This window comes from Pundamilia nyererei, unplaced genomic scaffold (genome assembly GCF_000239375.1).
Source record: "Pundamilia nyererei isolate P.nyererei 1_Seehausen unplaced genomic scaffold, PunNye1.0 scaffold00158, whole genome shotgun sequence".
Taxonomy (NCBI): Eukaryota; Metazoa; Chordata; class Actinopteri; order Cichliformes; family Cichlidae; genus Pundamilia; species Pundamilia nyererei.
Genome location: NW_005187559.1, coordinates 560,210 through 576,441, shown reverse-complemented (window position 1 = coordinate 576,441; position 16,232 = coordinate 560,210). Strand labels below are relative to the sequence as shown.

The 16,232-nt window shown below is 41.2% G+C and overlaps 2 protein-coding genes across 2 annotated transcripts; one reads left to right on the top strand and one right to left on the bottom strand.

The window, feature by feature from the left end:
• Nucleotides 1–11: 11 nt before the first annotated feature.
• Nucleotides 12–6,809, bottom strand: tecra (trans-2,3-enoyl-CoA reductase a). Its single transcript, XM_005745383.1, has 11 exons — nt 5,937–6,809; nt 5,215–5,266; nt 4,992–5,036; nt 4,807–4,910; nt 2,157–2,272; nt 1,813–1,918; nt 1,610–1,682; nt 1,478–1,521; nt 1,331–1,388; nt 1,144–1,232; nt 12–840 (listed from the first exon to the last, which is right to left on the bottom strand). Exons 1-11 carry the CDS (start codon nt 6,102–6,104, stop codon nt 667–669), a joined length of 1,029 nt encoding a protein of 342 aa, XP_005745440.1. The 5' UTR covers nt 6,105–6,809; the 3' UTR covers nt 12–666.
• A 2,409-nt stretch (nt 6,810–9,218) lies between these two features.
• Nucleotides 9,219–12,223, top strand: dnajb1a (DnaJ heat shock protein family (Hsp40) member B1a). Its single transcript, XM_005745382.1, has 3 exons — nt 9,219–9,770; nt 10,656–11,239; nt 11,350–12,223. The coding sequence occupies exons 1-3, from the start codon at nt 9,560–9,562 to the stop codon at nt 11,578–11,580; spliced, it is 1,026 nt and encodes a 341-aa protein (XP_005745439.1). The 5' UTR covers nt 9,219–9,559; the 3' UTR covers nt 11,581–12,223.
• Nucleotides 12,224–16,232: the final 4,009 nt, after the last annotated feature.

Genomic DNA, 16,232 nt, shown 5'->3' with positions numbered 1-16,232 from the left:
TCTCCGCTAAGTTGTTTTGTGAGAGTTTATTACCCTTAAATCAACAGTACACCGAAAAGCAATTGTTTCATTGGTTCGGTGACTTAAAGTAATGTAAACAAACCTTACACTACAGATGGAAATCCCTGCAAAAAATATCTATTTTTCAGTAACAAATTCACTCATCTGATCTTCAAATTCAGCTTTGTGTGAAAAGCGCCTTCAGGGGAAACACGATTCATAACAGTGAATAAACTTCATAAGAGAACAGTGTTAGTATAAAGGTCAGTAAGTAGAGTATTGCATGAGCTGCGTGACACCACCAAGTTTTCAGCTCCAGGCTGCATAGTAAGAATACTTTTGATAAAATTTCACTGATTGGGCTGATAAAAGCTACGATTTCTTTTTAAACTTTTGAATATTGTGCAACACATAAAAAGAATAAATAAAAAGGACATCTTTTATCTTCTAGATTGCATATAACATTAAAATAAGACTTTATTGCATTTCACTAGCTTCCTTTCAATGTGACAGTCCTTCAGTTACCAGTCCAGCACTGTAAATGCCGCTCCTTATTACCTCAGCGCACAGTCCCTGACATCCAGGGGGATGCATGGGCCCTTAAAAAGGACCGCTACCAGTGAGGAGTTGGATGGGTGTAGCAGCTGTTGTTGCCTGTGCTTAGATCTACAGGATGAAGGGCAGTATGGAGGAGCGCAGGGTGGGATAATCCCTAAACTCCTTTAAGTAGCTGCGGTGTTTGCCTTTAGCCCAAACCGTCATCTGGATGAAGGCCACAAGAGTGAAGAAAGCCACAGGCACACACTGGGTCATCACTGTGAAGCCGATCCAGGAGCCGACCTGTGAGCAATAAGTTACAGACACACACACAGAGTGCATGGAGAATGATGGTACAGTTACAGAACATAACCACCAGATGGCAATGCATCTTTCCTTGCGAGGATAAAACGCAGCACTGTACAATGAAATGTTAACCTTTAGCGTTCTAGTAGAGTAACATTAAAAAATACTAATAACACCAAAATGAGCATAGACCCAGAAAATTTCCCTTAAATAAATATATAAATACTGGATGTTATAGATTCATCTACCTAAGGAAAAAGGGTGAACTTCACCAAAATATGGAGTTTGATTTGGGCTTACCTCATATGTGTAGTTCGGACAAGAGACCAGCCAAAAGATCCAGGTGAAGGGGTTTTTTGTTGGATAAGGAATCTTCTTGGTTTTGGAGCCTGAAACGAAGGGTAAACTCAAACTGCACTGTGCATTTAAAAAGAAATCAGTAAGAAAAGGAGACTGAAAATCACACGTATTGCTGCAAAACGCTCACCTGGTGTTTTGAGGTTACGAAGCGCAACGTGGATGGAAAAATTCCCTATTTGACAGAACTGTGGGGATAAAGATATTCAAAAATGAGCATTCAACAGGATGGTGGGTTTAAAATGTGGAAGGTGACTCTCAGAGAGCTGAAGCTTACCAGGAAAATGTAAAGACCTGCATTCACCTGCTGCTGCCCGTAATCTGTTGACGTGTCACAGAAAAATGGATTAAGATAGAAGTTGGCGTTGACTGATGAGCTAAAGTGAGAATGAAAGTGGTCAGCACTTACAGGGTGTGGTGTAGAGAGGGTGGTTAATGTAGTATGCCATCCAAGCTGCAGTAGACCAGTAATAGCCACAGTTCTGGCATAGAAAGCAGGACTATTATAAGTCAAAGTGTCTAGATATTGCTCCACATAGATTTCTGAGAAGAGTAACCACAAACAAAGTAATAACTACAATGCACAAAGCTTTTAATGTGCAGGACAGTTACCTTAAATATGTTCCTGAGAGGCATGGTCCCATGGGAGATACGATGGACAAACAGTGTCTCCAGAATCCTCTTGATGTAGTGGAAGGAGTGACATATGCAGGCCAAACTGCAACAAGACACACAAGCACAAAGACACACTTACATATTTAGCTGTGATTAATACATCGCCCCGCTGCAGTCCATTACACTTGGCGCTGACTCAGTGTCAACATAGCAATATGCTTCCCAACTGTTTGTCATGCTGACGGGGGAGGCGGGGGGGTCTGTGCAAAGCCCGGGATTGTGTGAAACACTGCACCAACATCACAACAGATCTCTGAAAACATGGGAAAGCCGACACTCACTGTACGATCCAGTGCTTGCTGCTGGTGAAGTCATACTTTGGAGAGTAGATGAAGGGAAGGCGGAAGTAGAACATTAAGTAGATGATCAGCGGGCCAGCACACTCTGCCAGGAACACCTGAAGTGAGTGAGGAGACACATGTGCTTTAAGTCAAGGGTTCTCAAAGCTTTGTGACCAAGGGCCAGTTAAGGGATTTGTGTGGAAAGCTGCACATATTTTAAAAAATGCACACATTAAAGGAGAAATGTGGTTTGGCAGTATTTTATCTTGGCCTGTTTTTCATTTTATTCAGTATAATCAGTTACATTCTTTGGCAGCAGGAGTAGGATGGTTTAGTGGGATATGATGGCTGGAAGTGAAGAGTTCCAGCTGGATATTAGAAATGCTACTATACTCACTGGCCACTTCTTTAGGTACACCTGTTTGCCTGCTCTTTTCAACAAATATCTAAGCAACCAGTTACAGTTATATAGCCTACGAAGGAATATTAGGGCCTCATTTCAGACGGATCAGACGGAAAAGCGCACAAGAGTGGATTTGTACAAAATGAAATAGCTGGTATTGGAAAGATGCAAGGTTATTGATGGTTACACCCCGGTCCAATAAGAGGATGTATGTTGTGTCACAAGACGGCGGATCAATTTGTTTCACTAACTCATCTAAACAAGGCATTTTTTAGTGGGTATAGCAAACATGGTAGTTTGTCTTGAAACAAAAATGATAATTTCAACATTTCGGCTTTTTTCTCAAAATAATCGTTAATGTTTTTTTCATTAATGTGGCCCTAATAAATACTCCATCGTACATAGAATCAACTCAATCCACTTTTGCATGTAGACATGCCCCAGGCAGTCTGCTGAAGTTCAAACTGAGCATCAGAATGGGAAAAAAAGTGGTTTAAGCTACTTTGAATGTGACATTGTTTTTTGTGTCAGAGTGCTAGTCTGAATATTTCGGAAACTGGTGCCATAACAACCATATCAAGGATTTATACAGAATGGTCCAAAAAAAGAGAAAACATCCAGTGAGTGGCAGTTATTTGGGTAAAAAGTCCTTGCTGATGTCAAAGATGAGATGAAAATGGCCAGTCTGCTTCCTGCTGATAGGAAGGCAACAACAACTCAACCACTCGTTAGAACCAAGGTATGCAAAAGAGAATCTCTGAACACCCAACACACTGAAGCTTGAAGCGGATGGGCTACAGCAGAATAACACATCATGTCACAAAGGTTTGGTCAAACTGCGTTCTTAAACATAGCTTGAACAACTCAGAATCCATTACTTTTCTTCATGGATGTGCAGCTGACAAATCTGCACCGTGTGGCTCTGTTTCAACAAAATGAACCAAATTCTCTGAGGAATGTTTTCAGCACATTGTTGAATCTCTGTCATTAACATTAAGGCAGTTCTGAAGATCGAAGAGGGTCCAAACCCTTTACTGGGATAAAGTGTATCTAATAAAGTGACTTTAGTATATTTATCATAATATGATATCATAACAACATATGACCTGTCGATGAATGAAAAGTTAAAAACAAATCAGGGGTTGCATAAGTTAATGCCAGGACTACAGGTTTAAATGCTTTTAACTCAGTACCATAAATTCCAGTAGCTTTCAAATTACAGAAATTAACATAGCCTAATTATTGACTGAAATCCATTTAGAATGATAGTTTGTCGGTATAAACCCTATGCCACAGGGAGAACATGCAACTGACACTTGACATGCTCACCAGCTCACTAACAGCTGACACCAGCGTGGCTCTGGTTTCTACAGTCTCACTTGTTAAAGCCACCATGGATCAAAAAGGTCTGTCTACCTCACCTAAGCATTAGGAACAAATCAGTTACAGTAATACTCCTCCTCGTATTCAGTATGTACGCATAGACCAGATGAGATACTGGGACAGCTTGTAACACCCGCTTTAAGATCAAGTGACACAGCTGTGAAACAGATCCCTGAATCAGCACCTTAGGCGGAGGCCTGGCTCAGCATGCCTGACTGGTAGCTACTTCTGATCGCTGCTCGTCCACCCACACTGGCATCAGACTAAAGGCATTTTTCTCAGATTGTCTCAGGGTTTGACGGGGAATGTAAAGACTGGGTGGGCATGGGTGAGTAAAGAGCAGCAATGAAACGGGAGTGAGTGGTCAGGAGGGATAAACGCCTCAGGGGGGAAATGAGGCCATGAGATTAAATGTCCTAGGACAGAGGACATGCAGTGCAAGAGGTGGGGGCAGTGCAGGGGGGACGCCACAGCAAATCAACTCTACCTGTCACTGTAGGCTGATATTTATATTCAAGAGTTACTGAGTGGGTGAAAGGGTGTCTTTGTATATTTAAAGTGCAAGAATGTTAAAAGATCGTGTCGAGGGGTTTGCATGTTTTAGCATAATAAGTGCAAAGCAGTTTTTGAAAAGCAGTTCTCTTTAAGTGATAGTCAGCAGATTAAAAACAATCCAGCTGTGGCTGAGTCATATCCAAAAACCAATTGTGCAAACATGAGAATTAAATCCTTTCTTCTAATACAATTATGAGTCTTTAGAGTATATTTAAATCCCAGAGCAGAGGCATTACAGAGCAATGTGTTCATGACTTGACACACAACACTAAATCCAAATGTTGTGTGTCTGTGTACAGGTGGACTTACAGTTCCCCACGTGAGCTGGGGTCCCAGGTCACTGAAGTAAAAGCTGGCTGTGGTTCCCACAGGAAGTGTCTGGAGAATGTCCTCATCTCTGAGACACTTTGCCTCTGAGACAAAAACAGTCACCATCACGACCTGCTCTGTAATCTAGATAAATGCTTTAAAAACAAAAAAGGTGGCAGACTTACTTGGATCTAAGCGTAGGGACTGTCGGGCCGGATACCACTTAGGATCTGTCAAAATGGGGAGGAACTTTACTATTAGTATTCTGAAGAGATTCTTTGTGGTCCAAGTGTCTCACTGCTGTAGCTGCTTTCGTGTTTGTACTGAACATCGCTACCAGATTTAATGTAATTCGGATTCAGCAAAGTCAGCAAGAGTCATTTTGGATGTCGTGCAGGATGAACTTACATGATTTGTGAAACAAAGCTTTAATATCCAAAACAGTGGCAGTTGGCTCCACCTAAAATCAAAATAAAAAAATACATTTTGTTAAAGATTGTGTTATTACCAGCAGCACAAAAACCAAAGCTGAAATCATTCCTGCTGTCTTGATCAATTTTGTTTTGATTCCTTGTGGAACTTGTCAGGCTCGTCGACTCTGTTATGAGCCCTCCTTCTACGGACATAGCTTGTAACATTTACACTAGCTACTAATCAAGCCTATCTGCGATGCGGGCATGTGCTGTAACTGAAACAGAAAATTCCTGTCAGATGAGGAGGGAATTCTCACCTCCTAACTGCAACCTCAATAGAAACATAACTGATAATGGCTGCACTCGACTGGGCAAACTGTGAAACAGATGATTATCTTTAAAGAGCATCCATGTGTTCAAAGCAACCGTTCTGTATTTTCTTGGCTTCGCTGCAGAGTAAGATCAGGTTTTGCCGCTTGCAGCACAGACTTAACATGTATAAAATATGAAACTTTCAGAGGAGTGAGAACAAGGTGATAAATCAATCCACTCTATGGCATGCTAATGTTTCGAGGCCTTTCTTTTAAATAGGACTTTAGTTATACGGCTGCAATCAAAGTGATCTGCTGGCTGTTAACATTTTTTAAAAAATCATTAAGCTAAATGTAAAAGGTGAGTGTAATTAAATAAAGACTCTTTTGACATCCTCTCACTCACCTTGTCCAGCAGCAATAGCTTCTCCTTTGTTTTTAAATCCACAATCTCCACCTCAAAGTAAACAATCCTTTTGGCCTTTTTGGGGGCTTTTGGTTTTGGCCTCGGTGCGGCTTTCTTCTCAGGCTCTACTGCATCTGCCTTCTTTGCCTCTAATGCGAGTACATCCATGACACTGTTTGATCCCAAACCTCAATAGCGTGGGGAAATAATCTGTGATATGTCCAGTGACGCTGGTTGTGCTCCACTGGTATGTGTAACAGCTACCAGCTCGTCTCCAGAGAAGCTGTTAGTCCAGTTCAAGAGTCTCTTGTGTCTCTCAGACTCAGTGAATATCCTTCCACTTTCTGAGTTTCTTCCACAGAGGAGTGACCATAAACACTTGAGGCAATGGCACTGAGCAGAAGTCGGAGGAGAGCTAGTCTAAAACCATGAAGTAGACCTGCTCTTCACCTGAACAGAATCCTGTTCAAGATCCACAGCCCCCACTTCACGCAGCAAAATGCACTGAAGACGAAACTGGAGAGGCCCAAGACATAATCCATAGCGCGCCATTTGCGAGGCTAAATATAAGTCGCCTGATTTGCTCTGCTCCGGCTTGGTAACCTTGGGAAGCCACATACAGTACAACCTTAGCCGGTGACAGATGCCAACATTTTCTCATTAGACCTATAAGACACATCTGCTCCCCGCTCTGCTCCTCGCTTGGTCACACAGTGAGGGGTCCCACTGAAAACCTGATCAGTCAGATGAAAGATCTCCACATGCCCACACATCCCTCTATCCCCCAAACCACCTGTGAGGCTTGTTTTCTCGTTCTGAAAAACCACAACAAAGACAAACCTGTTTATTCAGGGCCTGCGTCAGTTCACAGTTTGTGTGCCGAACACATTCTGAAACACTTCAAGGGGGTTTGTTTTGAGAGGCGGGTGATAAAAATGCTGATTGGGAGAACATCAGAGATGCCTTTCATTGCACTGGGTCAGCTCATCATTGCAAATAGCCAGCTGCATATCTATAGTCTATGTTCTATTTATAACAAGTAAGAGCAGCACAGGGCAGAAGCAGGCAGCAGGCAGCAGGCAGCAGTACGCGTGCATTCCCAGATCACTTCTGAGTCTTGGATTTGACACATTCCAGCTTAACTGTAATCCGTTTCATGCTAATAAACTCATTTATGTGTTGATCTGGGCCTGCTTCTTTTTCAAGGTGGTTACACTGAGATCTGATCTTGTGACGTTGTTGTGTTGTTGTGGGCTTTTTATAATCATTCATTCACTGTCTTTGTTTGCACTGCTGTGAAAGCAATCCATTGCGCTCTTGTGAAACATATTACCCCTAGGCTTTTTGTTTTTGTGGAAACTCAGTCAGAAAGCCTTTGATTTAACTCTATGCATATCTCTGTGGCTGTATCCTGATTAATGAGAAGTTGCCGGTGAACATGTGAAAAACCTTCAGCACTTCTTCCTGACTCAGGCAGTGAGCAGCAGGAAAATCAATGCTGACCCCTTCAGTCCTGTATGTATTTTAGCATGTGTCCTCTAGTAATTAGCACACAGCACTGCATGATCAGTGAAACCATTGAACTCAAAGAGTTTCTTTCTATGCACCATCAAACATGAACAGTTAATTTAGCCACATCGGATCCTGTCAAATTATCTTGAAACACCAAGACACCCCTTTGCACTTACAGGGAATGTCAGCATTAGCTGAAGCTGTAGAGTCTGGGCATCCATCAAGATGAGCATATAAAATATATTTCAAGACAATTATGGTCAAGCTTTTACATAGACTCATAGGCATGAATGTCGTGTTAATTTGGGGCTTTAAATAATTTTTTTTGAACTGTTCTTTTTAATGACTGTAAGAAAACAAAAGCTCGGTGCACTAGATTGAATTTTTGGGGATTTTCTCTAATCTGCACATGGTCAAAAGTATATATAGAGATATATACACAAACACCCCCGTAATATTTGGTTACACGTCAAGTTGCACCGAGATTACATGCTTTTGGCGCCAATCAACAAGCTTCTGGCATATTTCTTTATATGCCAGAAGTCTCACCTTTATTCTTTCAAACATATCTCTTGTCATTGTCTCCAAATATCTTACTTTTTGTTTAGTTTAATAAAATTCTTCCCCAGATGATATTTGGCTTGTCCATGAGGGCAGCTGCAAATTTTAGTCGACTTTGGAGCAGGGCTTCTTTCTCAATCGGCACACTCTCTGTCCATGTTGATGTAAAACTCACTCCACTGTGGACAGTGATGCTGGAGTTTCCAGGTCATGGCAGGCTGAGCGTTGGTGGTTCCTGGGCTATTCTTTAACGGTCTAATCGATTTTCCTTTTAACCCTGAGAAAATCCAAAAGAAATTTAAACTCGTGCGATTCTTGTTTTTTGTCTTGTTTTGTATTTTTTTTCTTTTAAGTCATTAAAGTTATATGCTGTACAATCATTACCATGGCATTCACTCCCGTGATGAAGGTATTCAAACGTCTGATCACAACTATTACCTTTAACTTACATGCAGCGTATATTGCTGAAATGCAATAACAATAATGTTAAGATTATTAGACTGATCTGTGGACATTCACTTTAAAATCTATTGTACTTTATTTGATTTCATTTTTATTCCTAAGTGCCTGTGCTATGGCCTATTTGTTAACTATACGCATGTGTTTAGATTTAAAAGGTACAATTCACAAGCCAGATTCAATATTCCATATTCCATAAAATCCGTGCATCATGTTTTGAAAGTGCAGGGAATTTGTATAAAGAGCTGTTGTAGAAATATTGCTTTAACACATCTAAGATAATAATAATAACAACAATAAATGAATTTATTATTAATATAAATTGTTACATAACGCGAATCCATAAAGCAGGAAATGGAGAGTTTGATGCTTAAAATGTGGTCGGTGTGTGTCTGGTCATCGTAGTTTCTTATTTTTATTTTTACCCTATGGTATTTCTTCTTCTCCCTGCGTTATAGTACAGCGAGGAACTGGAAACTTGTAAAAAATTACTCGATAGTATAAAAGATTTCTCACGCTGCTAAGTAGTCTGCGCATGCGTACTTGAATGTCACTTATATTATAATAATAAGTGCTAAGAGCTTTTAAAATGCGGATATTTTACACGAGTCATCCAAGCAGTAATAAATGCCTCGATAGGTTCCCGGTTTCGAGTACAAGTTTCTTAAACATTTAATTGAAAACGTCCAGCGCGGCTCAAGCGAAACCGGAAGTTGTCGGGGGTGAATTTTCTCGACTCGGCAGAGATGACCCACATCAGCAGCATCAGCTTCTTCCAGAAGTTTCCTCGCAAGGTTTCGAGTGCGGCATACTGACACACTTACGCAAACGCGGGCGGGCTAGGTGACATTTTCGTCCTCGCCAGTGGGTCAAAGCTGAAAGTTGCTGTGGGGGCTGTGACACTTTCTGGAGGAGCACCCCGACGGCGATCTGAACTATTGCCCGCTGCAGGGACAACTGCGGCGGCGGGGTGAGACATTGGATCCCGGTAACCTGTGCTTCGTTTTACACGAGGCATGCTGGGTGTTTTATCGACGTCAAACCGAAGCTTCGACAAAAGCAATTGAAAGAAGTGCCGACCGGCCGGTGTGATGGGTAAAGATTATTACAAAGTGCTGGGTATAGCCAGGGGAGCATCTGAAGATGAGATAAAAAAGGCGTACAGAAAACAGGCTCTGCGCTATCACCCCGACAAGAATAAGTCTCCTGGAGCTGAAGACAAATTCAAGGAGATCGCCGAAGCCTATGACGTCCTCAGTGATGCCAAGAAAAAGGACATTTACGATCGTTTTGGAGAAGAAGGTAACTGAACTCCTTCCCCCGGGTTGCACGAAGTTTTGCAGCCTTTGCATTTACCGAGTTTAATCCTCTGCAAATAATGCAAAGCAAAACGTGCATCTTCTTACTCTCTCAATCTAATCGATGTACACATGCATCCTCCTCAGTGCGGTTTCTGGGGTCTTTCTGCAGCAGTTATCTGACAATAGTTGGGTGTACAATAGGGTGCAGCTGGAGAACCTGCTGGAAACAGCAAGTTCTTGCCCGTCCTGTCGGTGTGCCTCTCTCTTGTTATTATTGTGGCTTTGAAAAAATGGCACAGATTTGTACCTTCAGGCTTTGGTGTCCTTGTCCACACCCTCATGGACAGGGAGGGACAGAGATCAAACTTTGAGATGTCTGGAAGCAGAAAAATATTTTAGCTTCTGAGCATTTACTTCTTGTAAGTAGTAAATATTTTGTGTCAGTTTGTTTGTTTGCAATCTTTAGACGTTGATTCAAATCATAGGGGTGAATATAGGGTGAATTAAGGTCAGTGTGTTATAAGTGTTAAAGCGGTAATGCCGAGGTATTATTCAACAGATGAGCACCAATAAGCTGATCAAAAATATCAATAATCAGGTGGCTGTTATCTGATGTCGTCTGATAACTACCTTGTCATTAGCAGTGATCAGTGTTTGTCTGTTGTGTTAAGACAACTATGTGTTGACTTAGTGCCCAGTGATGGTGCAGTGAAAACTCTTTTTTTTTGCAGTCAATTTTTATATAAAGAATGCTTAGTTTCCCAGACATCAAAGGGTAAATAAATAACAGTAAAAACGAAACAAACATGCTATTTCAAACATTGATATGACAGTGATATTTCCCGTTCTTTTTTTAAATACTTGGCGATGTCATCTTCTTCAACAGGATTAAAGGGTTCAGCTGACACTGGAGGCAGAGGACATGGCGGTCAAAGCTGCAACTACAGCTTCCACGGGGACCCTCACGCAATCTTCGCTGAGTTCTTCGGTGGCCGCAGCCCATTCGATCACTTCTTCTTCCAGGACGGGGAAGACGACGTGGACATCAACAACCCTTTCGCAACGTTTGGCATGCCAGGAATGGGCGGCATGGGTGGGTTTCACCGGCCTTTCAAAACCCACCCGGCAGGAGTTCACCGAGCACACGAGAAGAAGAAGGACCCGCCTGTGGTGCACGAGCTGAAGGTGAGCTTGGAAGAGGTGTTCTCCGGCTGCACGAAAAAGATGAAGATTTCTCGCAAGAGGCTCAATCCGGACGGCTGCACCATGCGCAGCGAAGATAAGATTTTAACGGTGGACATTAAGCGTGGCTGGAAGGAGGGGACGAAAATCACCTTTCCCAGGGAGGGGGATGAGACTGCCACCAACATTCCTGCAGATGTGGTGTTTGTGGTCAAAGACAAACCTCACCCGGTGTTCAGAAGAGAGGGTTCAGATATTGTTTATCCTGCAAAAATATCTCTTAGAGAGGTAAGATAATCATTCCAACATTATCATGCTAGTTTATCTTTTTAAAGATGCTTATAATCAAAACTCGGCCAAGCACTTGGATGTCTGCTTATCAGTCCTTTTGTCTCCAGGCATTGTGTGGCTGCACGGTCAAAGCTCCCACACTGGACGGCCGGACCATCACTGTTACCTCTAGAGACATTGTCAAACCCGGAACGAAAAAGCGAATAAGCGGCGAGGGGCTGCCGTTGTCCAAGTTCCCAGAGAAGAGAGGTGACATGATCCTGGACTTCACTGTTAAATTCCCAGACAAACTGGCCCAAAACACACGCGATACACTCGAGCAGATTCTTCCGCTGTGACATGTTATGACTCCAAATCCCCAAAAAGTTAGCATTTCCAGCGGCACTGTCCTGTGTACTACCTGGACTTTTGAGGGCAGATTTGGGTTCAGTGGGGTTTAATTTTACTGCCTGAACAACAAATCCGTATCCTTAACCCAGAATCCAGCTTGTTATTTATTTATTTTTTGGCTTTGAGTGAAGGAGACAAAGGCAGAAAGACAAACAGGTGTTCTTTAAATGTTCAGTGAATTGCAGCACTGGGAAACTTATTGTAGTAACTGAGGATTTGATAACATAGCAGATCTTTGTGCGAGTGCTTTAGGTAACACACAGCCAGCTGCTTAACAATACCTCCCTGATGCAGGTGCACTGATGCATGAATGTGGCTAAAACTTCATTACTCATAGGACATGATTTGGGTTTCCATTAAGTAAAATTGAGGCTTAGATATTGTGCGGGTCTTGAAAGGTGAAACTTTTTGAGATATCTGTAGCAGTATTGGTCTTACTAGGAGTAAATAGAGTTTTCTTTTTCATTGATAAATAAAATTCTGTGTTTTACTGTCGTTTACACTAAGCTATAATGTAAAGCTTTGTGAAAAATACACCTAAAGTGTTCTCAAGGCTGAAAACAGTAGAGCCCTACCAGGACTGATGCTCAGTACGACTCTTATGGAGTGTATATATATATATATATATATATATATATATATATATATACCGTATATATATATATATATATATATAAATTAGTATATAATGACATGATATTGTTTATAATTATAAAACTGTCAGCCACAACTTTAAATCCACTAAAAGGTGAAGTGAGACTTAACATTCATGTGGATGTTATTACATGTAACACTCACTTAAAGCTCCTATCATGCAGGCCTAGAGGCCAGTTAGTGACCCGCCAACAACCAAAGGTCGCTAGGGAAAAATGTGCATTCCCAGTCTGGTTAGTGAGTGGTTGCTGGGTGAAGTTGGTTGCAAAGAGATATCACCTGCAGATTTCCACGATCACCCAAAGGGAGGTGATGCTGACTTGTCTGCAAGCACTTGCCAGCTGCTTGTTGAGCAGAATGGAAATGGAGTAAAAGTTGCACCTATTGAAACATAATAGATTTGTAGTAAAACACGGGTTTTGCTTTGGAGGTGAGTGCACTCCATTTTTGGTTTGCGTTGCAAGTTTCACTACTGCTCCATGGTTAGATAGCGAATGCTTGCAGACAAATTAGTGTCTTGTGTAGAAGCAATGGGCGAAAGCAGAAATCTGAGCGTTGACAAGGAGGGTTTTGTGCAGCACCTTAATTGTAGGTTATTTCACCTAGCGACAGTCTGCACAAGCAGTCGGGGATGACTGGGACTCAGCGGCCAGTCCCTCGGTCATTACCATTGCTGAAGCCCAAGCTCAACCACTTGTGGCCAGTCTTCTTCCCAAGGTGTCACATCGGCCTCGAAACCCTTTAGGTTTCAGTTGATCTTTGGAACGTGGCAGAGGCCTCACTACATAGAGGGTATCTGACAGGTCAAAGGGGAGGTACCTGTGCACCTTATTGGTGTAAGTGCATACACTATGCTAGGGGTATATTTAAAGAGAAAATGATGGGGTCATTGTTTATTAACTTTCCAGCAGGGCATTTAATAAAATTAGTCACCAACGTACCATGAAGACTTGACAGGTCTCCACACTACACTGTGCTCATCTGTAATGCTGCTCTGTTTCATGTGCTGCAGAGTATTGTAAAAATGGAGTGAGACTATAAATGATCCCTGTTTAGTATCAGAAAGCATTATATCCCAATGCTAATATATCTGGTGATGGGCCAATTAACTTATGCTACTACTAATAATAAGATGCACCTTGATGCCAGTATTTTCCAGATTTTTAATGGAGGACAACAAAGGCATAGGGAGTTTTCTTTTCTGCAGTTGTAAAGATGGCACATGTTTACTTTTCCAAACTCTTGTTTAACCAGAAGTACACACAAATTATTGCTCATGTAAAATATTTGTTGGAGAAAAAAATGTGCCAAACATTTGTCCCTATCTTATTGTAATATATGTGTGTAAGTATGTGTCTTAAAATTTGCTGAGGACATGTGTGTATCCTGTCACATGACTGAAAATGATCAAAACCTGACTGCATTCATACCCTGTTAAAATGCACAGAGAAATTGATATTTTATACAGAAGTCATGTATTTGTGATGGTTTAATTCATCCTTTTTGTTCTTCTAATGGTGTCTGTCTGATTGCAGATTGAATCAAAAGCCAGTGTGTTTATAATTTCTTTTATCCAACCTGTAAAAATGATATGAAATGTGCTGCCGTTATATTTCACATGACGATGTGAAAAAGAAGTTTAACCTCCAGCTTTAAAGGCCTGCAACCTTTGATCATTCTGTCTTATATCACGAGTCTATTGTGCCAGACAGCTTTCACTCTAGCGTGTACAGAATCGGGTGTTGTGTAGTTTCACAGTTGGGTGACGATCCTGAAGACACAGTTGAAGTCTTTGTGATGATGATGGAAGCTGGTGAATATTAGTAATTTTAGTATCAATGTGACTGTCAGAGAAAAATAAGTAAACCTCATGATAGTCAGGAACTGCCGCTTCGTCCTGCTTCTGCACATGGTGTAACGTGAATGTAGAGATGTGTAATCTCTCTAATTTCTCTCTATTTTATTATTTTTTTACAGAATGAATGATTTCTTTTTTTCTTTTTAAAGGAAAACAGATCCTTTTTTTTGTTTACCTCGTTTATGTTTTGAAATTTCTCAGGTTGGGATTCAGAAGCCTTTGATTTTTAACAACAAAAGTTTTATGAATTGATAATAGGAAATATGGAAATTTCTACTTTGGCCTTTCCTATGCTGTGATGATTAGCATTTCCACAATAAAGAAACTGGCAAACCAAACTGGCCAATACTGCCTCACTTACTGTCCAATGTTTTAATTATATAGCTGAATTATAACAACAGTTTCCCTTAAAATCTTTTCTCAGGTTTCACTGTATCCAGCACGTTATCTAGCAAGCATCATACATTTTGGTTTAGAGGGACTATGCTTAAATTTAGGGCTTAATTTATTTCAAGTTAACGACCAAATAATATTACAGAAAAATGCCCAACAATCAAATGACCCCTTCCAACCCCCTTAAAGAACCATGTGGTGACAGTAGAAAGGAAAAACTTGCTTTTAACAGGAAGAAACCTCTGGCAGACACAGGATCTTGGAGGGGCAACAATCTGCTGAAGCCGGCTGTGAGGGGAAAGAGAAAAGAAAAGAGGCATTCGCAGAGATGAGGAGAAAACAAACTATCTCAGAGAAAAGATAAAATCACATGGTGGCAAAAAAAATGCTCATTGCATCATAGGAAGTTCCTCGGCAGCCTGAGCTTATGGCAGCATATCTTAGAGATGGTTATGATAGTTATTCAAGACTTGTGTGTGTGTGTGCAAGAAGAAATATTTTAGTTTAAATTCTAGAACTAACTAAGTGTCAGTGAAGAGAAGCCAATACGGGAGAAAGGCGGTCTGTGTTCTAGTCCCTTTTGCTACTCCCACTTCAGTGTTTTGGATCAACCGGCTCTCCAGAGATCTTTCAGAGCAACCTGACAATAATGATTAACAATGGTCCAGTCTAAGCATAACACATGCATGAACTAGTTTGTCAGCATGTCAGACATACTTCAAAAATGACTACCAGGTTCCTCAAAGTGTTGCTGGAGGCTAACTTAACCCTCTACTGCATAGCATTGCCCTGAGGCAACAAACCACATTTTCATGCCTTACACTGGCCCCTCAAACCCCCCCCCCCCTTTTTTTTTTTCAAATAATGCTACCAGGCACATCTCTTCCCAATAAAATGATGAGTTGAAGGTGGTGTGACTTTCATTTGTGTGTGTGTGGGGGGGTGGGGTGGGGGGGGACCCCTTTCTGCAAGCTGCACTACATGAGAGACATCTCCATTGGGAGGCAAGATAAAGATCACTATTTTACATGTTTATGGTGAAATAAATGTATATTAAAAAATACTTGTATGTGCATGAATATGTTAAGAAGCATATTTGATTGTTTTTTCTACTTTTTAAAATGTATTTATACAGTAAAACTGTTAATTTTCATTCGTTGCCTCATGGCAACACTGCGCAGTTAGCCCAGTTTTTTTTCAGGCAATATAATGCATTTGCATATGTGTGTAGAGATGTGTTTGTGTGCATTTATATGATCATAGTCAATGTTTTTTACTTTACAATCTGCTCATAATTACAGGACATGGATGTAAATACCTTTTATGGAAGGAAACCAAGGGAATGTGCACTTTCTGTCCTCAGAAAGTGAGGACAGTGAGCTTTCAGGGAGTGACAGTGAAGTAGAGGAGTGGATCCCTGAATGAGGTTTGAAGGACACTTAGGAGCTCAGGGGTCAGGGGTCAGTTGGTAAAGTAACTGTGTCTGTGTGTGTGTGTTAGTGCCCACATAGCAAGCAGGTCTGGCCAGGATCTGGTATCAAGTCCGCACTGCTGGCTGACTTCTGGCATGATAGGGCAAGGCAAGTTTATTTGTATAGCACAATTCAACAACAAGGTGATTCAAAGTGCTTTACAGAGACATTAGAAACAAGAACAAATAAAAAGCATGATTTAAAATTGATTAAAACAAGCAAA